The sequence below is a fragment of the Artemia sp. Qi Xiang Cuo genome, chromosome 3, assembly GCF_049724085.1.
Source record: "Artemia sp. Qi Xiang Cuo chromosome 3, ASM4972408v1, whole genome shotgun sequence".
NCBI lineage: Eukaryota > Metazoa > Arthropoda > Branchiopoda > Anostraca > Artemiidae > Artemia > Artemia sp. Qi Xiang Cuo.
In genome coordinates this window covers 83,532,147-83,557,540 of record NC_142796.1, presented here as the reverse complement: position 1 = coordinate 83,557,540, position 25,394 = coordinate 83,532,147, and the positions used below count along the sequence as shown (strand labels likewise).

Sequence of the window (25,394 nt, the reverse complement as noted above, 5' to 3'; positions counted from 1 at the left end):
TTAGCTCCGTATTTTTATACATTTATGTTACCTCGTAGCAATTTCTCCTATTCTTTGGGGTAGACCAAAGAGGATAAAAATTTTTGGTATGCTTGATAGGCATATTTGCACAAAGCCACCCCACTTCCAAAGTCGGTCCAAAGAATCACATACTTCAGGTAAGACTATAGCCAAAGCGTACACTGTCTCGGACTGGTATGGGCAAGACAGGAGAATATTGGAACGTTTTACACCAGACACAAAAAAAGAAAAATAATCAAGGCTATAGTTACCAGCTAAGAATGGACTTTTTTCAGCATTTATCTTGCAAAATTTTGTTTCCAAATGCTTCTTTGCCAGCATATTCAAATGCTTGTCAACAATTTGGCATCTGGGAGTAGAGTCCCTATAAAAATGGCAAACGACCAAATGAGACTTCTTTGTAACATCAAAAAATTCTTTTTCATCCTTTAGCTCTTCATACTCTCCATGGCCCTAAAAGAAAAAGAAAAGGAAATTAGAGAAAGACTAAGACAAATCTTGTTTTACCTTACAACTTACTTATTGCAGGTACTTGGTTGGATATAACTGTAACTCTGGATACAAAGATTTTAATAAAAAGAGACTACTCGTGACACTGGGAAAAACATAAAAACAAGGTAATATAGTTTTTTTTTTTTAACAAGAACAGCTCACAATATATGTCACCAGAGTAGAGGTTAATTGCCTGGGCATAATAGTTGACCAAAACCTTTATTGAAGTCAAGGTTTACATTAGTCTCACTCTAGTCTCATTGTTCATAGCCTTCATATTCTCTATGGATGAACAAGAAAAAGGAAAATAGGAGAAAGAAGAAGAGATAAAGAAAGACAAGATAAATCCTATTTTACTTTATAAGATACTTATTGTAGGATATGTCTTGAAGGATCTCTGGGATGCAAAGACTTCTTTGATTAGAAAGTAGTTATGATAGTGTAAAAAACGTGAAAACAAGATTATTTATAATAGAACACAATTGAAGATATATGTACCCAAAGTAACTTAGGCCAACTACCAAGGCCTAATGCTTGGCCAAAAACTTTACCGAAGTTTTACAAAAATTACTTTAGTCTCAAATTAATTCTAGCCTCCTTGTTTATGGCACTTGTACAAAACTCTGCTCCACATACCATTCCCTACTGTATGAATTCCATGCATGGAAGCAGTTCTAAGCCATACTGTTATCTTAAATCCTTGAGTCTTCCGAGGCAATACAGTTTTGTTGTTAACAACCTTGGCCAAGTTTTAACAGAGACAGAATTTTGTAGATAACCCACACATCTTTGAAATTCATCAAACCTCAAGCTTTTTAAGTCTTTTTTTGGTAAACTTGTTCCTTTTTATCAACGATACGAAAAGGGTTTAGAGTTAAAATTGTGTGTATGATGATAATACATTCTTAGAGTATAGTCCTTCTTTCTTTTATTTGAATGCCATGTTCATGATTAGCTACTTATTTGGATCATGATGACATAATCAAGTTCAAAATTCTTTTGGACACAGACAACTGATCTGATTTCATCTGGCTTGTCATTCCACACTATTGCCAATTAAATACCACGATAGTTTATGTGCACAACACCAAAAGAAAAAGAGAGTTGTGCTACAAACAACACCGAACGCCGCACGCCAACAACACGACACCAAACGCCACGCGCCAACAACACAACACCAACACTTAGTACAACACCAGCTGTACTTTACCTTCCGAATTAGGTGAATTTACATTGCAAGGTGTATTCCTGCTTGTTGCGGCGGTTGTGGACTGCGAAAAGTGGGCTCAACCATTTTTGCCTCCGTCCCTAACGTCCGTTCAAAAAATCTTAGGTGCACCTCAAAGTGGTGGAAGGATGGGCCTCTCTTAAACTGCCTAACTCTGTTTAAGAGTGCTAATGCACCAGGGTAACCGATGGCCTCAGGAACTGTCGGTCAACAAAATTCCCACGAAACACCATGGAATAATGTTAGGCCAAAGAAAAACAACCTTTGCTACGGCAACCCCCTGCAAGCGATGCATCAAGGGTTCCGACGACCTTGGCGAAAAATAGGGGAGTCGGTACAACAACAACATAGCTGAAGATGATGAAGAGGACTTTAAGAATTGCGACCTGGAATGTATGTTCGCTAAAATGTGACGTGACGCAGGCTTTTACTGCCAAAGAATTCTACCGATACAACCTAGACATCCTGTGTCTCACTGAATCAAGATTGAATGACCAAGGTAAAACCACAATCAATGACCCAGAAATGGCTGACGTATGTCATTTTTATAACTCTGGCTCCAGCGACGGCTACGGACGTCACGGTGTCGGATTCATCCTAAGTCAGAAGACCGAATCATCAGTGCTATACTGGGATCCAGTCTCCAACCGAATAGTGAAGATCCGACCGTATGGACACCCTTTCAACGAGACTGTAGTAGCAGCGTATGCACCTACACGAGACTCCCCTGACCACCTGAAAGATCAAATCTATGACCAATTATAGGCGGTCCTTAACAACTGTCCTAGTTGAGACCATATTGTGATTTGGGGGGGGATTTCAATGCAAGGTTAGGACCCCGTTCTGACCCTGCAGAACATGGTAGTATTAGACCACACGGACGCGGAGAACGTTGTGTGAATGGTACAAGATTGCTTCAGTTTGCAATACATAGCAAGCTATCCCTTATGAACACTTTCTTTCAACACAAATATGCTCATACATTTACGTGGAGATCCCGAGATGACCGCGTCGTAGCCGCACTACATCAGAAAGCGCCAGGAGAATATGGGATACCACCAGAGCTCTATAAAGCAAGCCCATCCTTGGTCAGCACACTCACGGACCTTCTCAAGAAGACTTGGAAGAGCGAGTACGTCCCCCAAGATTGGAGGGATGCAACTATCATCTCAGCGTCCAAGAAGGATGACAGGAGCGACTGCAAAAACTATCGAGGCATCTCGCTCATCGACATGGCCAGAAAGTTCTTCGCCATCGTCGTCGTAACCAGATTTAGAGCCGAAAGAGAGCAAAGAACTAGGAAAAATCAAGCTGGTTTCCGCCCAGGAATGGGATGCGTGGACCACATTTTCTCACTTCAGACCCTCTTACACCAGCGCAATATTCCCAACCGAAAAACCACTGCTATCTTTTTGGATTTTCTAGCGGCATTCGACTCGGTGCTTCACCCGCCACTATGGGAAATCATGCTGGAAGACGGAGTCCCACCGAAGTTAGTGAGCCTGATGAAAGCATACTATGAAAACATGCGTAGCAACATCTGCGTGTACGGGGAGCTCACAAAGCTCTTCGAAATCACCTACGGCGTGCGACAAGGATGCCCAGCTTCCCCGATCCTCTTCAACTACATAATTGATTGGGTCTTCAAAAATTCCATAAGTTCGAAAGACGGAATTGAGCTGACCTGCAATGAGAAGTTAGGGGACCTTGAATACGCAGACGATGGCGAACTCCTCACTCAATCGAGCGCCCAAGCCATGGACATGTTGCAGAGAGTGGCAAATAACGCTCGCCTGACAGGCCTGGCGATCAGCGTCCCCAAAACCAAGCATCTTTCCACATATAGAAATTTGCCAGTCTCCATAAACGGACAACAGCTTGAACAGCTTGAAGACTTCAGATACCTCGGGTTCAGATACCATCAGTGGTATTCAAATACCACTGATTGATATCAAGGGTGGGACCTCATACGAGATCAAGGCCAGAATAAGCAAGGCATGGAGAACCTTTGGCCAACTGCGTAAGCCATTATGGTCCAGAAGAGAAATCAGCCTGAAGACCAAACTTCGAGTCTACGTGGCGTGTATTCACTTTATCTTGCTGTATGGATGCGAAAGCTGGCCACTAAAGGGAGAGGAAGAACGCTCACTCGACATCTTGGACCAGAAGTGCCTAAGAGCCATCTGTAACCTTAAACTTAGCCAAAGGATAAGCAATGAGCAACTAATGCAAATATGCAATCGGAAGCATTCATTATCCGCTACCGTCAAGAGCAGAAGGCTCAGTTGGTTTGGGCACTTTATGAGGCACCCAAGTGAGTACCTGACCCGTTAGTCCCTTGAATTTAAGCCACTCCCCCACTGTAAGAAACGGCAAGGTAGCCAAAATAAATCTTGGCATGCCACAATGAAGAAAGACCTCGAGCCTTTGGGAGGTTTTAGGAAGTACGGACGCAATTGGGATAAATCGTGGTTGGAAATCATCCCCCCCCCCCCGAACAGAAGACCGAAGACAGTGGCAGAATATGGTCCATTATATCCTCGGTGCCGAGTTGGGCTGCACAGCCTGTGCCTCACCACAAGTACAAGTGCAACATCCACGAGGAAAAGAGATATTTAAGCCCTATTTTTCAAGGTTTTATTCATCTAACTAAACAGCTTTTCAATTTTGATTTTTTTTTCTTTTTTTTGCTTACACAAACAGTGTCATTAGGCAAAAATATCTGTTAATGTACTCTCAAGTCCACAGACCTGCAAGTCAACAACACCTTTAGTTTTCTGTGCTAGATGATAATAACTGGTAGCAATATTTATACTTTTCCTCCTGTGAGTTTCACGCATCAATTAGGGATGGAGCGGTGATCGCATTTTGTAGCCCAAGCTCAAACTAAGAAACGTGCAAAATTTCACCTTCCTCCGACTTTATCTTCATGGGTAAAAGTTGGCCGGAAGTTTTGCCCTTCCGACAACAGCCCTCCTTTAACGTTGTGCGATCGGGTTGACATTTAGAAGTTAAGCTTTACTTGGGCCCGGAAGCTTATTCTCGAAATTTCAGCTCAATCCGATCACTTCTTCCCTGTTTTCCAAAAACCAAATATAGCCACTTAAAGTTCATTTCTCTTTTTTTTCTTATCCACGCCTACAGGCCACAGTTGGCAACTGATCCGGGTGAATGAGGACTCATTCGAAGCAGAATTCGACCTGTTAGGGCCTTTTGATATTTTCAGACCGAAAAAATTATCCCCCGAATTTACATTTACGAAAAACCTCGTTTTCCTATAATAGCCCATGTTAATTTTCCCCACAACAACCCCCCTTGAACGTTGTCTGATCGGGCTGAAATTTAGAGGATAAGCTTTCCTGAGGCCTGGGATCTTATCCTCGAAATTTCAGCTCAATCTGATCACTTTTTCCCTGTTTTCCAAAAACCAAATATCAAGTTTTGCTTGCGTCAAAAATAGATTCCATTTACTAAAAAACAATTACAATTGTGTCTCTTTAGTCTAGCGATTGATACTCCAGACTGTCAGGCGGAAACCCCGGGTTCGATTCACCGTTAGAGAAAATTTTTTATATACTGAATTTAAATTTTAAAAAAGAAACTCAGTTTCTTTTTTAAATTATTTGAACAAAATTACGTTTTCTAAAGAGTTAACGAGGCTGAGTTACACGGTCGACCCTTAAAACGTACAGGGATTAGGAGGCACAGTTGGGGGGCTGTTAAAGAGGCTGAGTCACAAGTTCGAACCTTAAAACGTACAGGGATTAGGAGGCACCCTGTAAGACGTGATTTGAGTATTCAGGAATTAAAAGCCTTAACACAAGAATGTTCAAGAGCGGGGGGTTGGGGGGGCGGGAGCCCCCGAACTTTAACTCCTGACACGATCAGCTAACAGTTAGTCAAGCAAAAATAAGTAATAAACTTTAAAAAAACGTGCAGAAATTATTTGAAAAAAACTACGTTTTCTAAAGAGTTAAAGAGGCTGAGTTACAAGCTCGAACCTTAAAACGTACAGGGATTAGGAGGCACAGTTGGGGGGCTGCCGCCCCACAAACCCCCGCTTTCGCAGCCTTTAAATAAAAAAAGTTCTTTAAACTGAAAGTAAGGAGCGACATTAAATCTTAAAACGAACAGAAATTATTCCGTATATGAAAGGGACTGTGCCCTCCTCAACGCCTCGCTCTTTACGCTAAAGTTTTTATTGTCTAAAAACAAAGAGTTGTGAGAAAGTCAAACTTTAGCGTGAAGAGCGAGGCGTTGAGGAGGGCACAGCCCTTTCATATACGGAATAATTGCTGTTCGTTTTAAGATTTAATGTCACTCCTTACTTTCAGTTTAAAGAACCTTTTTTTATTTAAAGGCTGCGAAAGCGGGAGTTTGGGGCGGCAGCCCCCCAACTGTGCCTCCTAATCCCTATACGTTTTAAGGTTCGACCTTGTAACTCAGCCTCTTTAACTCTTTAGAAAACGTAGTTTTTTTCAAATAATACATTTGTTTAAGACCCATTCTTTTCCTACAGTATATCAAGGAAGGAAGCTCAAGTGTCTGTGGCTGGTCTTTATATGCTCAATTCTTCGGTTGTTGCTCAATTAGTTGTATGTCACCTTAGGTAAACGGCCCCTAGATAATATTAGCAACTCAATTTGCTGTAATAGTGCTGTACATAGGATCTTGAATGTGTTTATAAATAAAAGTTCAAATAGGGTTAAAATCCTTTTAATAGACAGTGATAACTTTTCACAAACAGTGATAAAATTCATAAAAAATACTAGATATTTCGGTCACATGCAGTGACCGTCATCACAGTAAAACTAAACTAGAAAAATTAAAAACAATAGTTTATATATGAAATAAAATACAACTACATAATGTTTTTCAAAGGAAAAGCGGAAGCTAGTCTCTTTGACCTTCATGGATCCAGTTCATTAGCTCAGAATGAACTAACACTTGGACAGAGGTTAACTACATTGGGTGAATTGAACTTTATTCTATCAGATTTTAATAAATTATCGTAGATAGAGTTCAAACCAAATTTACCTGATTTAAAGCTGTATTCTTGAATAAAATTTTCTTAATTTCAAGAGTTTCACAAAAATTTTCCTTTAGACCCCGGTCCCTAGAAATCAAAGAGACATTATCGAACAAAAACAATGGTCTGGAAAATTAAAAATATGTTGCGAAAAGACTGAAGTGAAATCTTCAGACTTAAAATCTTGCTTTAAAATCGATGAAATGGTCTTTATGTTATAATAATATCTTTTACAAATTCTGGTTAGTACGTCCCAAATATGAGCTTCAGCAAGTACATGGGATTTGATAGACCCCACTTTGTTGCCCCAATGAAGGTAGATCCTTCCCAGAATTCAGAAAACTACCCAACGTATTCAGTGGCGCCAATTCACGAAAATGTAGGGGGGGGGTAAGGATTTTTTTTCGATTTTTTTTTATTAAGATGCAAAAAAAAGAACAACATTTAGCAAACATACCTAAAACAGGGGGTAGCGGCGAGGTCGCTGCTTGGCAAAATCGTCGACTAATCTATCCAAATCCAGTCTCTTTACCTCCTCTTTTTCAACGGCCATTATCATGAGATCACTGAGTCTGTCGTTTCCCATCGTCGATCGCAGATAGTCTTTCAAACGCCCTAATGCCAAGAAGAATCGTTCATTACTGGCAGTGATCACAGGGAAAGTAGCAACTAGCTTCATCAGTTTTAGCACTGCAGAATAGGCAACTGGGAGGTCGGATAAGATTTCGATAGCTCGAAGAAGATCCATTTTTGAAATATCACCTTTTGACAGCTACAGCTTTGCAAGAGAAAGCTGGGATTCTATGGCATGGTCATCGACACCGAGAATCTCTTGATAATGACACATAACTCTTTCCACTTTCGAAAGTTCGAGAAAATTGGAACTACTGCAATTTGAAAAATTGGCATTTCCTATCAGTGTAACTGCGTCATTTTGGTACTGATTACTGCAATAGTGACCATATCGAAGCTGTAACTTGGCCTTCAGCTTTTCGTCGCCTTTAGACATTTCCTCCATCAATTCGACCAACTTACCCCGGTTTGCAGATGTTTCTGATTCGTCGTGACCCCTCAAAGCAAGACCCTGGCGGCCAAGAAAGCAAATAGCGCGAAAAATGTACTTCACATGATCTCTATTTTCCTGAACCTCTTGAAATCTGGAATGAATTAAGGCATTCGCTATAGATTTCGACGCATCAGTACTCATTATCTTAAATTCCGTCCATGCTGACATACAATGCCTATGTCTTTCAGAACCATCATGTTGCTTTAATAGAGCTGAACTGTCTTTCCACTTGCAAAATCCTGACTCAATGAAAGCCCTTTTTCTGTCACAGGTGGGGGAATTTATCTCAACTAACTCGAGACTTTGGGCGCTGACACTATTGCCAGTTTCTTGCACAAAAGTTTCTTCATTTTTCTTCCGCATTTTCACCGAAAAAATGTCCAAAGTTTGTTGTCGCTTTTTACTCATAGTTAAACGAGTAGTAGACAAGGACTTCACTCAGACACGGCAAGAGAAGAACTGAAGAAACACATAGAAACTCACTTAGAAAATCAATCCCATACTCCACGGTGAAACTTTCCCGCTTAGAAACCCCATAAACCAATCACTTACATTTCCCGTTCACGACAGTCTCATACACTCCACTGGGACTAGTCATCCCATAAACTATTCAACAACGTCAAGAATCTGCTGACCAAAACCCGCTTGAAACCCTAGAACACATTTCCTTTCCCAGCTACTAAAAAAGGCAATATACAAAACTCATAGTTTACAACGAATTCTTCACAAGAACAATAACGAAACGGGTACTGACCACATGAAGCTTAGTTTTGAATGAACCCTCCTCGGAAATAAAATAGTGTAGAGGCGCTCGCTCTTAGACATTTTTACTACTGATGACGGTCACTGTATATGTGACCGAAATATCTGGTATTTTTGTGAATTTCTATCATCACTGTCTATTAAAAGGATTTTATCCCTATTTGAACTTTTATTTATAGACATTTCAAAACAAGATTATATAATTAGGGCACCAGTTTGTTGGTCGTATTTATTGGACCAGTTGCTGGTTTAATATAGCACATAGCTAAAATAGAAAATAGCTGTGAAATATAAATAAGAAGGTAATTTTCAAAGTCTATGGGGGGGCGATGCCCCGCCGCCCCCCCTAATTGGCGCCCCTGAACGTATTATTACTCTTTAAAGCTACCTTTTGACCATTACTCTGTAAAATTCTTTTAAGTTTTTCACTTAGCCTGGGTATATATGGTAGGTAACAAAAAAAGCATCCTTCTCCCGAGTTGTCTCCAAGACTTCCTTAGAAATCCCTAGAAACTTTTCCCTTCTTTTGAGAAAGTCTGGTTAATTAACCACTCTGAATACATGTTACTTATTAATATTTTTCTTAGAAAAGACAACTCCTCAAAAAATGCTGGAGAGCAAATCCTAGCGATCCGGTCAGTTAGAAAAATGATCAAACCAATTTTTACTTGGCGAGCGGGACTGGATCTATAAGACAAAAATTTATTGTTATTTGTCGGTTTTTTGTAAGTTTTTAAAATCCAGACTATTTTCATTTTTTTAAGAGAAAGGAAGTTTCTCATTCTCTTCTAAATCAACAGTAAACTTTAAATCCCCCCCCCCAAAAAAAAAAAAAATTAAGATGTTCCAAAAATCCTTTAAATTCCTCCTCACCATAATTCCATACTGAAATTATGTTATCCATATACCGGCCCCAAAAAATATGTTTCAAAAAATATGAATCTAACGCAATTGTTTCAATATTTTCCACAAAAATATTAGCTAATAATGGAGATAAAGGGGCCCCCATAGGTAAACCATTTTCTTGTTCGAAAAACTCCCTTCTGAATTGAAAAAAATAAGAGAACTTATTGCATAACCTTACTAAATACATAATTACAGAAACTTCCAAATCTGTTTTGCCACTAATCAAGTCCAAATTTCTTAACAACTTTCTTCCTAGAAGAGTTTCGGCTGCTTCTACATCAACATTTGTGTACATTGATACAATGTAGAAGCTTGAAAGCAAAGAACTTGAAGGAATTTCTACTTTTTTCAGTTTTTCAACCAAATTCGAAGAATTCTTAATGTATGAAATCTGTGTAGACAAAAGTGGTTTACAGATTGACACTAACCACTTGCTCAAAACACTTGTTGGTGACCTTATACTTGACACAATTGGCCGTAATGGTAGGTTAGGCACTTATTGGTGACCTTATACTTGACACAATTGGCCGTAATGGTAGGTTAGGCACTTGTTGGTGACCTTATACTTGACACAATTGGCCGTAATGGTAGGTTAGGTTTATGGATTTTGGGAAGTCCATAAAATTTAAGGCACAAGGAACTGCGTGGCAGGCATTTGTAATAAAGTTGAGGGGTAATTTTTCTTCATCCTTCAATCTGTCGGATTATACAATAGCTTCTTCTATGTTTTTTCATCATTTAGTAAAATCCTGAATTTTGATTCATAGTCCTCAGTATTCATCACAACTAAAGTGTTACTCTTATCTGCTTTTGTAATGGTAATTGAACCATTCTTTTTTAAGTTTTTTTAGAATTCTTATGTCTTTGATGGTCGTACTAGATAATTCCGATTTCAATACAAAATTAGAAATAGCTTCTTAGAAGTTGAAGAATTTTGGAAAAATAGCTTCAAAATTAGAACTCGCGGAAGCTCATATGTGGGACGTACTAACCAGAATTTGGAAATGAGATTATTACAGCATAAAGACTCTATTTCATCAGCTTTAAAGCAAGATTCTAAGTCTGAAGATTTCGTTTCAGCCCTTTCAGAACATATTTTTAACTTTCCAGACCATTTTATTTTGTTCGATAATGTCTCTATGATTTTTAGGGACCGGGTTTAAAGCAAAATTTTCGTGAAACATCTTGAAATTAAGAAAATTTTATTCAAGAATATAGCTTTAAATCGTGACACAGGTGAATTTGGTTTGAACTCTGTCTACGATAATTTATTAAAATCTGACAGAGCAAAGTTCAATTCACCCAAAGTAGTTAACCTCTGCCCAAGTGTTAGTTCATTCAACGCTAATGAACCGCATCCATGAAGGTCAAAGAGACTAGGCTCCGATTTTGCTTTGAAAAGAATTGGATTATTAAACAATCTGTAGTTTTATTTTATTTCGTATATAAACTATTGTTTTTAATTGTTTTAGTTTATTTTTACTACCGATGACGGTCACTACATATGTGACCGAAATATCTAGTATTTTTTTGTGAAATTTTATCACTGTTTTTGAAAGTTATAAGTCCATTTAAAAGAGTTTATCCGTATTTGAACTTTAATTTATCGTCATGGAAAGGCAGTTTGGTCTCCGAAATTATCTACGTCATATTGAATGTGTTTTGTTCAATGTGTAGGAAAGAACACCTAATGAACCCAAAAAATCGATTCCCCTTAGCAGCAACTTTAGCTGTATGTTCATGGAACTTTAGTTGACTGTCAAGCATGACTGCAACGTTTACTCTCAGAACCAGAATTTTCGACGGTTAACCTCTGGTAATTACGTTTTATGGTACGTGATATGTCAAGGTACAAATGTTGGGTCCAATCCATACCATTTTACATTTAGTTGTATTGAATTTGAGGCCAACTTTCCCAACATTTGTAACTAGGCTGTCAACATCATCCTGGCCTATTTTGACACCTTCTTGATTTTTGAATCATCATCGAATGTTTTTGTTCTACAACTGACTCCATGGCTTAGAATGTAAACAGCGAGTAGGAAAAGGAGGCCCCCAAGAGCAATTCCTTGGCCAACACAGGTGGGTCCGTGGACTTCTGACAATTCAGCTCCTTCTACACTGACTATTTGTACCCTGTTTTCCAGGAAGGATTTTACCCGGACGCGTATAGGCTATCGATGTTATATGCTTTTGGTGCATGAAGGGTCACACGGTAGGAAAGCTGGTCAAAGGTTTGAAAAAAAAAGCAAAAAAACAGACAAATAACCGTGGATTGTCAGTCAAATTGACATATACTGACATTTCTTCGTAAAGGTTTTGACAATTTTTCACTTATGGAAGTAAGAAAGGTGAAAACATTTCAAACGAATTTTGTTTTCAGTAAAGCACAAATTGTGTTCTGGTCTTGAGAGGGCATAGGGGTTATCAGCCATTACTCATGTTAGTTTTGCTTGTTTAGAGTTTGACTCGGCTATTTATTGTAATTTCTGTTCGTTTTGAGTTTCATTTATTTATTGATAGTGATTTGTGGTAGTTTTACGCTAGGAAGGTTATTTGACTTTATTTTTGCTCATTCTTGGCTTAATGGAGCTCTTTACTTTTCTTCAAAAAACTTCTCTTATGGAAAAAGTTTTTTTAAGTAATTCATGTTCGTTTTTTACTGACATAGGCTTTTTCGTGGAAAAAAAATATTGTATATCTTCTCAGTTTTCTTATATAAGAATCTACAGTATGGGTTGCTATTTGTATGTTGGAGAAACTTTTTCAACAATTTTTAATCCTGACACAAAGATTAGCCTATTTTTAATTTAATTGTATAGCTTCTGAAGTTGACCTGAAAAATAAAACTTAATGTCATTCCCGAAAGATTCTTTCTATGCTCTTTGAAAATCCGGATACACTTACACTCTTTTTATTTATTTAAGTGGTAAGAGTAGAAGTAGTAACTGTAGTAACCTAAAAAGTTTCGACTCAATACCACAGGTCGATCTTGATATACTGCTGAGAAGTTTTATTTGCAAACCATTTAAAAAAATGCCTTGTGATTTATTTTAAAGAAACATTTAGGTTTAAAGCACAATGGGCCAATTGCATAATTATGAGGGGTTGACATACCTACTATCCCTAAAGACATAGTTGCTGGACCGTTCTACTATGCTGAAAAAAATGGCTGTCCTAAAATTTTGACTGGGTTCGTTTGGAAAATGAATGGGCTTGAGAGAAGGGCTGATTGCCCTCCAATCTTTTGTTACTCTTAAAAGGGCACCAGACACTCGCGCTGTAATTAGAGTGCAAGGGAGAGGAGTTCCCCCTTCATATATCTATTGGAAACATTTTAAACAAGTAAAAACAAAGCGAAAACATTTTAAATGTATTTCGTTTTAACTAAAGTGCAAATTATATTCTGGTCTTGAGAAGGCATGGGGGTTGTCAGCCCTACTCGTGTTAATTTTTGCTCGTTTTGAGTTTGACTCGGTTATTTATTGTATGATAAAAAAATACGCATAAAATGTTTTAACTTTAATAAATTAAACATTATTAAAACTTTAAGAAATATTTATCAGTAAAGTGAAAATTATGTTCTGGTCTTGAGAAGGTATGGGGGTGTCAAAGACATAATTTCCAGACCTTTCAACTACACTGAACATAATGGCAATCTAACATTTTTGATTAGATGTGTTTTGGGAGCTGATGGGCGTGGGGGGGGGGGAACTTTTCGCCCTCCAATCACATTTGACTAATCAAAAGGGCACTAGCCCTTAAAATTTCCAATCGAATGAATCTTTTTCGAAGTTTCTACTACAACAAATGGTCATCTCAAAATTTCTATCCCATGCATTACGGGAAAATACGAGGTTTTGGGAGGGGTTATCCACCCCCGATAACTCTGAATCTTAAAAAGGGCACAAAAACTTCTGTTTACTAATCCAATGAGCCCTCTCTGAAGTTTATACGATCACCCTTTCTATATATACCTTATATGCCCCCAGGGGAAAGCTTACACCCCTTGCCCCGAGGGCTCTGGGGGGGGGGGGGGTTGTCATCCTAAAAGACATAATTTCCGGACCTTTCAATTACGTTGAACAAAATGGCCATCAAACAATTTGGATTAAATGGGTTTGGGGAAATGGTGGGCGTGGGAGGGGGGCTAGTTGCCCTCCAATCGCTTTCGACTATTAAAAGGGCACTAGCCCTTTCCATTTCCAATCAAATGAGCTCTTTTTGAAGTTTCTAAGACAAGAAATGACCATCTCAAAATGTCTTTTTTTTCAAAATTTTCTCAAAATTTCGGAAATTTTTAATAGTAGAAAGGGATTGGAAGGCAACTACCTCCCCCCCCCTCCCACGCCCATCATTTCCCTAAACAAACCCAATAAAAATTATGAGATAGCCATTTTGTTCAATGTAATTGAAAGGTCCGGAAATTATGTCTTTGAGGATGGTACCCCCACAGCCCTCAGTGCAAGCGTTGTAAGTTATGCCCTGGGGTATAATAAGGTATATAAAGAAAGGGTTATCGTATAGACTTCGGAGAGGGGCTCATTAGATTCGTAATCAGAAGTTCTAGTGCCCTTTTTAAGATTCAGAGTGATCGGAGGTTGGATACCCCCCCCCCCTCGTATTTTCCCGAAATACACTGATAGAAATTTTGAGATGGTCATTTGTTGTTGCAGAAACTTCGAAAACAGCTCATTCAATTGGAAATTGAAAGGCCCAATGCCCCTTTTAATAGTCGAAAGTGATTGGAGGGCAACTAACCCCCCTCCCACGTCCATAATGTTCCCAAACACATCCAATAAAATTTTGAGGTAGCCATTTTGTTAAACGTAATTGAAAGGTCCGGAAATTATGTCTTTGAGGATGACACTGTGAGGGCTGTGAGCATGACCCCACAGCCCTCAGAGCAAGAGTTGTAAGTTATGCCCTGGGGGGAAAATAAGGTACATATAGAAAGGGTGATCGTAAAAACTTCGGAAGGGGCTCGTTGGATTGGTAATCAGAAGTTCTAGCGCCCATTTAAAGATTCAGAGTGATCGGAAAGTGGATAACTCTCCCCAAAAAACCTCTTGCTTTTCCGAAATGCATCTGATAGAAATTTTAAGATGGCCATTTGTAGTCGTAGAAACTTCGAGAAAGGCTCATTCGATAGGAAATTGAAAGGGTCAGTGCCCTTTTTAATAGTCGAAAGGGATTGGAGGGCAACTAACCCCCTAACCAAGCACACCATTTCCCCAAACACATCCAATAAAAATTTTGAGATAGTCATTTTGTTAAAAGTAATTAAAAGGTCCGGAAATTATGTCTTTGAGAATGACACCCCCCCCCCCACAGCCCTCAGGGCAAGAGTTGTAAGTTATGCCCTGGGGGCACATAAGACATTTGCATTTTACTGAAATTTGCATTTTACTGAAAAATAAGGTCTGTGGATAGTCAGTTTAGTATACATATACTAATACATATTCCTTAAAGTTTTAATAACTATTAATTTATTAAAATTAAAAAAGTTAAAACACTTTAAACGTATTCTGTTTATTACACACTGCAATAAATGACCGAGCCCAACTAAAACGAGCAAAACTAACCTTGAATAGGGCTGACAAACCTCATACTTTCTCAAGACTTGAATATGAAAGATGCTTTACTGATTACAAAATATATATTTAATATTTTCACTTTGTTTTTACTTATTTGAAATACTTTTGCTAGAGATACCAGGGGGGAAGTCCTCCTCCTTGCACTCAAATTACAGCGCGAGTGTCTGGTGCCCTTTTTAAGAATAGAAAGAAATTGGAGGGCAAGCAGCATTCTCTCAAGCCCATTCATTTTCCAAACTCATCCAGTCAAAATTTTGAAACAGTCATTTTGTTCAGCATAGTAGAACGCTCCAGCAACTATGTCTTCAGAAATATTAGGCATGTCAACACACAATTATGCAACTGGCACATTATACTGTGAAGCTACATGTTGCTCTAAAATAAATCAAAAGGCATTGTATGGGGTGCCAATAAGACACCTAAGCAATATATCCAGAACGACTCGGGGTATTAAGTTGAAACTTTTGCGAATACTACTATTACTACTTCTGCTCTTACAATTTAAATAAAAAAAGTGTGTAAGTGTATCCAGGTTGTCAAAGAGCATAGATAATTTTTCAGGTTAACTTCAGAAGCTATAAAGTTAAATAAAAAGATACTGTTTGTGTCAGGATTAAAAATTGTTGAAAAAGTTTCTCCAACATACAAATCGAAACCCATACTAAGGATTCTTATAGAAGAAAAACTGAAAAGACATACAATATTTTTTTCCCACGAAAATGACTATTTCAATAAAAACAAACAGAAATAAATTTAAATAACTTTTCCACAAGACAAGTTTTTCAAAGAAAAGTAAAGAGGTCCATTGAGCCAAGAATGAGCCAAGAACTAATAAATAAATGAAACTCAAAACGAACAAAAATTACGAAAGTAAGAAAGGTGAAAACACTTCAAACATTTTTGTTTTCAGTAAAGCGCAAATTCCGATCTGTTCTTGAGAAAGCATGGGGTTATCAGCCCTACTCATGTTAATTTTGGCTCGTTTTGAGTTTGAATTGTCTATTTATTGTATTTCTGTTCATTTTGAGTTTCATTTAGTTATTGATAGTGATGGGTGGTAGTTTTACGCTTGGAAGATTATTTGATTTTATTTCAGCTCATTCTTGGCTTAATGGAGCTCTTTACTTTTCTTTGAAAAACTTGTCTTGTGGAAGAAGTTTTTTTGAATTAATCTTAACAAAGTCCAATATGATAATATTCACCACGCAATAACAACAAAACAAACAAAAGTATAATAAATTAGGTTGTATCTCTGGTATATCCCAATGCAATAAAGCAACAGCAATGATACAGTTAGAGTTTTGCTTGATAATCAAATCTACGTAGCAAAAATGGATATAAACAAATTTTGTACGCGTTTTTGAGGTTTTTTGTGTAACACCTCCTCTCCAATTTTTTTTTTTTTTTTAGTAAAACCACCTCCGAAAAAAAATCCTGGGTACAGCCTTGGCTGACAAGATAGTAAATTATTTGTAAGCTGTGGTTTCATTTCGCCCTTTTTTGACCACATACCAAATAAATCAGCTTAGTGGAAACCATATTTTTAAATGCTGAATTGAACAAAAATAATTTTTTGCAGTGTCATTGGCTGATTTGCTTTCCAGTTCGTCCTTCAAAGACCAAATAAAAAGATGGTTTCAGTTCGTCAATGGTTGCGTTTTGGTAATACACCTACTAACAACTCACCACAGCACCATACTGCCTGAGGTCAACGCAGCTACACACGCTCCTCCTCCATCCCAATCTATTCAAAGTCTCCCTCTTTACATCCTCCCAGGAACTTCCCATTTCTCTTAAATCTTTCTGTATGACATCCTCTCACCCCAACCACGGAACACCTGCTTTCTGCTTAGCCCCTGAATGTTGGCTGAAAAGGACAATATCTGGCAATCTATATCCTTCACTGCAAAACGAGCCCAAGCCATCTCAACTTTTCTCTCATTATAGCCCTAGAAAGCGGGATTGAACCGCACTTTTCATATAGCCTACTGTTTGAAATACGGTCAGTCAGCCGGGTACCCAGAACTATCTGTAGGCAATTTCTCTGGAAAATATCTAGCAAATCTGCATCTGTTTTTCGCAACACCCATGCTTTAGAACCATATTTGACCACTGTTATCACTGTAGCTTCCAATATTATAATATTGGTTTGCATATTTATCTTCCTATTCTTCCAAACTTTTTTAAACTCTGAAAGAAGACCCTGAGCCGTGCATATTCTCTACTTTTAACATCTTCACTGCTCCCACCGTATTTACAAATAATACTACCTAGGTAAGTGAAGCTGACCACCTGATCAATCTTTTTGTTACCCAACGTCCCCTTTTTATCTTCACTTATTGCTAGCCTTAGCAACTTATTCTTCTTAAAATTAATTTTCAAACCTATTCTAGCCCCTTGAAGTCGCAAAACCTGTAAAAGTTCATTCATTTTGCTCACACTTTCATCTAGGATGTTTAAATCATCACCATAATCTAAGTCCAGGAAAGTTTTTCCTCCCGATTGGATCCAGTGTTCTTCATTACCATTCCTGTGCTCCTTCACTCAAAGTCCATCAAAATGACCCATATAAAGGGGGATAGAACACAACCCTGCTTGACTTCTGATTTAATACAAAACCAGATGCTAACCTCATTTCCTACCTTAACCACAGCAGTGTTATTCTTGTTCATAGCACTAATCATTTTAATGTATTTGTTTGGTATACCATACAAGGATAAGACCTTCGCTAAAGCTATTCTATTATCACAATCAAACGCTTGCTCATAATTTATAAAACTGAGGACAAAAGATATTGATAACTCAGGCACTCCTCAGTTATTAACCTAAGACTGAGAACTTGGTCGACACATCCTCTAACCTTCCTAAAACTGCACTATTGTTCTCTTATCACTTTGTCTACAGCAATGCCTCGATAATTACCACAATCACTCTTATCACCTTTCTTATAAAGTGGTGTAATTAGGGTTTTCTAAAAATCACTAGGTATTTCCCCTTCCTTGGCATTTTGGGGCAATCAAAACGTGATTTTGATGCAAATAATACACACAATAAAAAGCAAGAAATATTGTTTGTGGCTAGTGATATTTCTTTTATTATGAAATTAGAAACGTTGCTTTTGCATTTATTGATTGCAGCCTTGTATCTATAAAGATGAAAATTCTTGTTTGAATCTGCATAGTTACTTAGCTCTTAAAAATCAAGTTTTGGAGAAAACTTGCTAATAGGGGCTTTAAAAAACAAGATACCTAGGTTCAAGGTAGTATCATTGTTAAACAATCAAATAATAAAATATCATAGTTCTAAGGGTTACTTTTAACAAGCTCCACACAGAAAATCCAAGCACCCTTGCTTAAATATACTTTTTCTTTTCTAAAACTAAAATTCGGTCAGTATTTGTTTATGAAAATAATACCATGTAACTGTTCTTCACAAACAAAATATATAATAATTTTGTCACATAGATAGCAGTTCAGACTACTCCAAAATTAAGCTGTCTGAGCATCTAAAAAAAATGGCAACCGTCTCTTACTGAAACGGATTTTACTTCCAGTTGAACAAGCAAGTCACTAGGATTAAAATGCAAAGGTTTTAATTGTAGATGCCAAAATATTTTGTTACACATGGGACTAATCTGTGGTCCTTGGCTTTGGGGAAGACAAAAATATAAGATCTTAGCCAAAAATATAAGATCTTGGGGGAAGATCTTAGCCAAACTTCTCTAAGTTCCAAGATCTTAGCCAGTTGTTGTCTGTCACAATCATAATGTTATACAGACAAAAACTCTAGCTTGCCATTTTTCTTTCCACATTATTTTTTAATTTTGCCCTATTTCTTTTATATTTTTCTCAATTTTTGGCAAACTTTTTGCAATTTTCATAAAACGAAATCTAGGTTTCATGGTTGTCTATGACCTCTTCTCAAGGAAACACTGTAATAACAAAAGAGCATCACCATACAATCCCCCAATCAATATTATTAGCTGCTACTGTGACAAGTGGGCCCCACTCCCAAACAGGGCTTTACATAGACCAGCTCTACTTCACAATTTGGGGCCCAGGGCTAAATAAGTTGCTAAAAACCACCTATAGATGCCCTATTCACCACAAATGGCCCTGGAAAACTACTTACTCTCTTTTTTTTAATAGTAATTAGTTTCAGTTATAACTCTGCAAGGTTTTCGAAAATATCATATATTTTGTAGAATTTGAATATACAAAATCGGGAAAAGAATAGAATTTGTATCCTTATTTGTGGTCAGCAGCTTGAGGGAAGACAGAAATATAAAAACAATAATTTTAGCCAAATTCCTCAGTTGTTGTCTGACACAACTAAAAACGTATATGGGCTATAAACTCTACCTTGTCATTTTACTCTTTAATCCATTTTTGCAAGACAACATTTAGGTGTTGGAATTTAACATTTATGGTGTAGCTTTGCTTGGCAATACGAAGTCCAGGTTAGGTTTAATCCAAGCTTCCACAGGGCCAAAAGGAAAGAATTAGGCTTTTCGGGAAAATCCTCAAAAAGCCTAAATTTAGCCTCAAAAGGCTAAATTTAATTTCCATTGACCTTCAGAAAGTATTTGACCTTATTAACCACAATATAATAGTTGAGAAACTTATCAGCGAACTCCATATTGATCCCTTACTGGTGAAATTGGTTGCCTCCTTCTTAACAAATAGATTATAGGTTGTCAAATACCAGCATCATTATTCAAATCCTCTCCCTGTCCACAATGGCATACCCCAAGGCACTCTCCTAGGTCCCCTCCTTTTTTCAGTCATGATTAACAGCCTCGCGAAGGAGTTTCCTGACCGTTGTATGTTTGTTTATGACAAAACGTCTTTTTAAACTTGCTTCAGAAATTTAATAAGCGACCCTATGAGTATTCTCAATGACATTGGAGATGAGGCCTTGGGCTTAGATATGACAGTAAACCCCTTTAAGTCCATAATAATGCCGATTTGTTTCCGCAAATCCTTGCCCTGCTTTCTTAATCCTATGCCTCCTGAAATTTCTGTGTCCTTCTTTAAATTACTTGGCGTCACAATTTCTTCGAACTTAAAGTAGGATATCCACATTAAAGACAATCATCCATAGAGCTAATGTGTCTTTTGCCCTCCTTAAGCTTCTAAATAAATTTAGTGTCTCTCCTTCCCATGCCTTAATGAATTACACGTCTTTTATCCACCCCAATCTTAAATATGCTTGTCCAGTTTGGCACCCTGGTATCTCTTGCAAAGAATTGGAAAAAATTGAATCAATCCAAAAAAGAGCCTTGCAAGCAATCTTTAAAGAAGGCAAGTTGCCATACTCTCTGCTCCTAAGAAACGCTAGTTTGGAAACCCTTGACGGCAGGAGGGTTTCATTGTGCCTTCGTTTTGCAAAACATGCAATAGCAAACCCTCATATGGCAAATATTTCCCAGAAACGTCACTCCCCATCCAGATTATGGCTACCTTGGGCTGTTTCTGAGCCCATCCTTACTTTGTCCCCCATTTGCTATGTTACCTCTAGATATGAAAAATCTTTTGTCCCCTTCATCACAGAAAAAATGAATAAAATATCCCACTAGCTTCTCCCTTCTTTTTCTTCTTTTTTTTTTATTGGCGCGCAGCCCAGGTTCTTGCATTTATTTACTTGTTTTTGCCCACCCCCACTCTTTTTAGTGTCCTTTTTAGTTTTTATATATATTTTTGTTCTCTTTTTTGTGTTCATTCACTTATTTCTGTCCCTCCTTTTTTTGACCAGTTTTTATATTCTTAACTTTTTTATTGACTTTATGCACTTAAATTATTGACACTTTTTTAGTGTCCCTTTTAATTTATATATATATATATTTATATTTTGTTCCTTTTTTTATTTATTCGCTTATTCCCCTCCCCCTTTTATGTCTCTTTTAAAAAAATTTTCTGACTTGTACTTGTTTAAGTTTAGTTTGACCAGTTTTTATGTTTTTAACTTTCTAATTGACTTTTTACAGTTAAATTATTAACTCACAAATGATTGTTCATTGTGATTTTTCTTTTTTGTTGTTGTTTTTGCATTTTTTATGAAATCATATGATTCGTTGACTCCAAAATCTGAATTAGGCCCTTTGTGGGCTTCTGATAGTGATTTTTTGGGAAATAAATATCTTATCTTAAGAACCTCTGTTTAAGCAAATTCCCACAAAACATCTATGGATGGCATATGCACCACAAATGGTGCAGAAGGAACTATTTTCTTATTTTTTTCAAAAAGTGATGGAGCATCAGTAATAATTTTGTAACGTTTTCCAAAATATTATTCATTTAACGAAACTACAGTTTTATGAAATAAACAAGAGTCAAATTTAACAGATGTTTTAAAACCATAAGGACAATAATTTGACACTAAAAACCACAAGCTGTGTTCCCTTGCTGGGTTCTTGACATGAATTTATCTTACAAATTCCACATATTATTACCAGTGATTTAAAATGGGAAGCAAACACATTTATTCTAGTAAAAAAGGGGAATGCTGGGCTGCAGATGCTCAAGCTTATATCGAAACATGGCACCCCTCCAGACCACCCCCTCCGAATATTTACATCTTTTATTCGCCCCATTCTGGAATATGCAGCTCCTGTATGGCATTTTGGACTGACGATTGAGCAAAGCGCCAGGATCAAAAGAGCTCAGAAAAGAGCTCTAATGATAGTAACAAAGCAGGAAGAAATGTCGTATGAAGAGCTGCTGACAAAGTTTAAAATACAAACTCTAAAAACAAGAAGAGAGAAACTCAGCATGGATTTCGTAAGAAAATCTCTGATCCCCCCAACCCACAAAACCCTTCTCCCCCCTCAATCCACAACACAACGACTCCCGCGCAGGGTTGCAGTGCCTGTTGAGAAACTTCAGCCGGTACGCTGTGCCCATCCGCGGTTAGCGAAAAGTTTTATACCTACTTTCGTAAATATGTACAACAAAAATTTCTAAATTTTGACCCATCCTATTTTTTATGTATTTTCATTAATTTTTTTTGTTTTCTATTTATTTTTAATTTTGACTTTTTAACTAAGTGTTATTTATTTTTTTTTTTTATGTATTTTTTACAATGAATTATGTTTGACGTGAACGTCACGTTCTGAAGATGATATGTATATATATGTATAGTGCTTTTGAGATTTATATAGTGCTTTTTTGGACGTAAAATTCAAATTCGGCAATCATGCTGTGATAGTAATTTTTAAAATAAAGTTCTATTCTATTCATTCTATTCCATCTCACATAAGCAGAAATACACACTCCCAGGATCTATTTTTTGGGTTTATTTCTTCACGTTACTGTCCTGCTGCTTGGATGTCTACTTTTCAGCCAAATTTATTGAGTTTAGTGTCTCTTCATGAGAAGATCAGACTGGTTATCAAGTCTGCAAATCCTTCTGCTGTTTAACCCTCTTAAGTTTCAGATCAATTTACATCCTTTCATGTGCTTCTTGACTTTTGGAAACGAAAAGATCAAATTGTCTTCAAGTATTGAAGATTAAGCTCAAGCTCAAATTGTTTTTTGTAACTAGGCTGCTTCATCTTCATAAGGTATGAGGTCTGTGAACACCAAGGGCAGGTTCTTCCACTTCTTTATTGCACTGGCTACAGTACTGGGATATTGTTATGATCTATTAAACTAGGTAGTTTAAGGGCCATGCACTTGAAACATGAGGATTACTAGTATATTTGTCTCTCCTTTAACATATCAATGGGTGGCCTATACATCTCTTAAAGTAATATCTTGGAATATGAACGGAAATCTGCGTGATAAGGTGCCAATTATAAAACAATTTGCCAAGGATCATGACATAGTTTGCATACAAGAACACCTCTTAAGCAAGGATAGCTTGGATTGTATCAAGTTCTCTGACAAGCATCGGTTCTTTATTAGAGAAGCAAAATCAAGCTTTAGAGGAAGGCCATCTTGAGCCATTGCTATTGTAATTAAAGATCACATCTCCGCCGAACTTGTCAAGCAGCAAGACAGTTTTATCGCAGTGGACGTCTATGGTATTGTTCTGATCTGTGTTTACCTTTCTACTAATTACAAGAATGATAGATCAGAGAGAAAATTCAACCTATCCTGCGAGAAACTTGCTAAATGTGTGTTGAGAATAAAGCAGTCGGGTCATGAATATTTAATTATTGGCGACTTCAACTGCGACCTTACTTACACTGACAGTCCCAGAACACAAATAGCTTTAGGAGTCTTACCAGATGGCTTCAAGGTTGTGGATAAAGATAAAACTTCAGTTATTGTCATAACAGTGGCTCTGTATCTAATCTTGACCATGTTGTTACATCATTCAATGTCCAGAACGAATCTGTGTCGGTACTAATGGGTGGTACACTTAGCGATCACTTACCTATATCCTCGAGTTTTGCTTGCCCATTCTCTGAAGTAAAAAAAAAGCGCAGCTCCAAAGCTCAAAGTTGAGCAAGATTAGAAGCTCGAAGATGCTGCGATTCAATAGAATCAACAAGTGTGTAATAGCATTCTTGAAAAGATCAAAGTCTCTTTCCTGATGCTGATGTGCAACAGTGACATCCCGGACGAAGAGCAGAAACTTCTGTTGAACATTTACTCTGCCTCAATATGCCATGCCCTTCGGTGTGCCGAATCAGCAGCCGTACCCTCTCGAAAAGTTCGAGTAAACACTGAAATTAGAGGATGGTTCGCTAACCTAAATTTAACAGAAGCATGCCAGACTGCAAAGTTCTGGTTTCACCTATGGTGTGACAGTGGTAAGCCAAGATTTGGGCAAGTCTGGAAAGTGAAGAATCATACTAAACATGCTTTTGCAAAAGCCTTGTCTAAGCACCGTAGAGACATAATTGATGAATACAGCAAGAAAAGCAAGTCCGATCCCAAACTCCTTTGGCGGAATTTAGTGAAGCCCAAAGAATCGACCTCTGAGGTCCCCCTTCCAACAAAAGAGGCCTGGAATACTTACTTCACCGATTAGTTCAAAAGTCCTGACCAAGCGCTACGGAATTCTTACCGGAGTGAGCTAGATGAAGTGCTAAAGCTGTCAATAGAGAACATGGTAGTTAATAGAAGTATAATGCGTGAATGCCTGAAGAAGCTAAAAAAGTAATTGTCGAGAGATTTCGATAAAATTTGTTGGCAGCATTTACTCTATGGTAGTGAACAACTTCTTGAACATGTATCATTATTGTTCCAAATTATCGTTACCTGAGGTATTGTCCCGGATACCTTTTGCATTGGTGTAATAACACCTATTCTCAAACCAGGGAAGCCTCCCTCCCAGTGCTCTTCATATAGGCCCATTCCTGTGTCGACTACACTATGTAAACTATTTGAGCTTCTTATTCGTGACGAAACTAGAAGCAAGTGCTTGGTTCCCCCACACCAGTCTGGGTTCCAGCGATCACGTGGATATGATCATGCCCTTTACTTGCTGGTGTCCATACTGACTGAAGATGATAATAAAAATTATTCTTTAGTTTTAGCAGCCCCTGATGTTGCCCGTGCTTTTGAGTTGTCTATCCATAAACATATATAACTCTTTGCAGCAGAGAGAGGCGTAGATAATACGGTCATCGGAACCCTTGATTCAATATATAGCAATCTTTGTGTTAGTATAAAGTGTCCTGGTTGGGATTGTGATATGCTTTTAGAAATTGATATACCAGTGAATAAGGGTATTAGGCAAGGAGCAGTAAATTCACCAGATTTATTCAATAATTCCGTAATCGAAGTGCAACATGAAGCACCAACAACGTGTATTTTATGTGGGATTGACGTGTCGCTCATAGGTTATGCTGACGACATTTTAAACATTAGTAGAACCCTGAATGGAATAAAGAGTTGTTTTAGTGCATTAAAGGTAGAATATGCTCGTGTCGGCCATACATTTAATCCATCGAAAACTGAATTGTTATTTTTCAATTATAAAGTGTCGACTGAGGACATATGCGTTATGCTAGATGATACGGAAATCAAACCTGTTCCATCAATTACTTACCTTGGAGTCCCGATCGGTACGTCACTCAAGGCCACACGCGTACTTATTATCGCCGATACCCTTAGAAAAGTTCGTTCTGCATATGGAAAGCTTGTCCTGAGCAAGGCGAGATTTAGTCGTGATATTTTAGCCCGATTGTATAATGCATTTGTTTTACCGAGCTTTCTCTACATCTCTCCGTTTTGGAGTTGCTTCACACAGACAGAGAAGAAAAAGTTGCACACGATTTATTTTGAATATGCTAAGTATCTGCTTGGAATACCACCATGGTCCAAAAACCGGTATTTGATC

At 37.7% G+C, this 25,394-nt stretch overlaps 1 protein-coding gene across 1 annotated transcript in view; it reads right to left on the bottom strand.

The window, feature by feature from the left end:
* LOC148954644 (phosducin-like protein 3) overlaps positions 1-25,394 on the bottom strand; it is a 48,518-nt gene that overhangs the window by 12,514 nt on the left and 10,610 nt on the right. Inside the window, exon 2 of the mRNA XM_089087179.1 lies at positions 273-474. Within this exon, the coding sequence (XP_088943305.1) occupies positions 273-474 (202 nt within the window). The remainder of the gene's footprint in view (positions 1-272; positions 475-25,394) is intronic.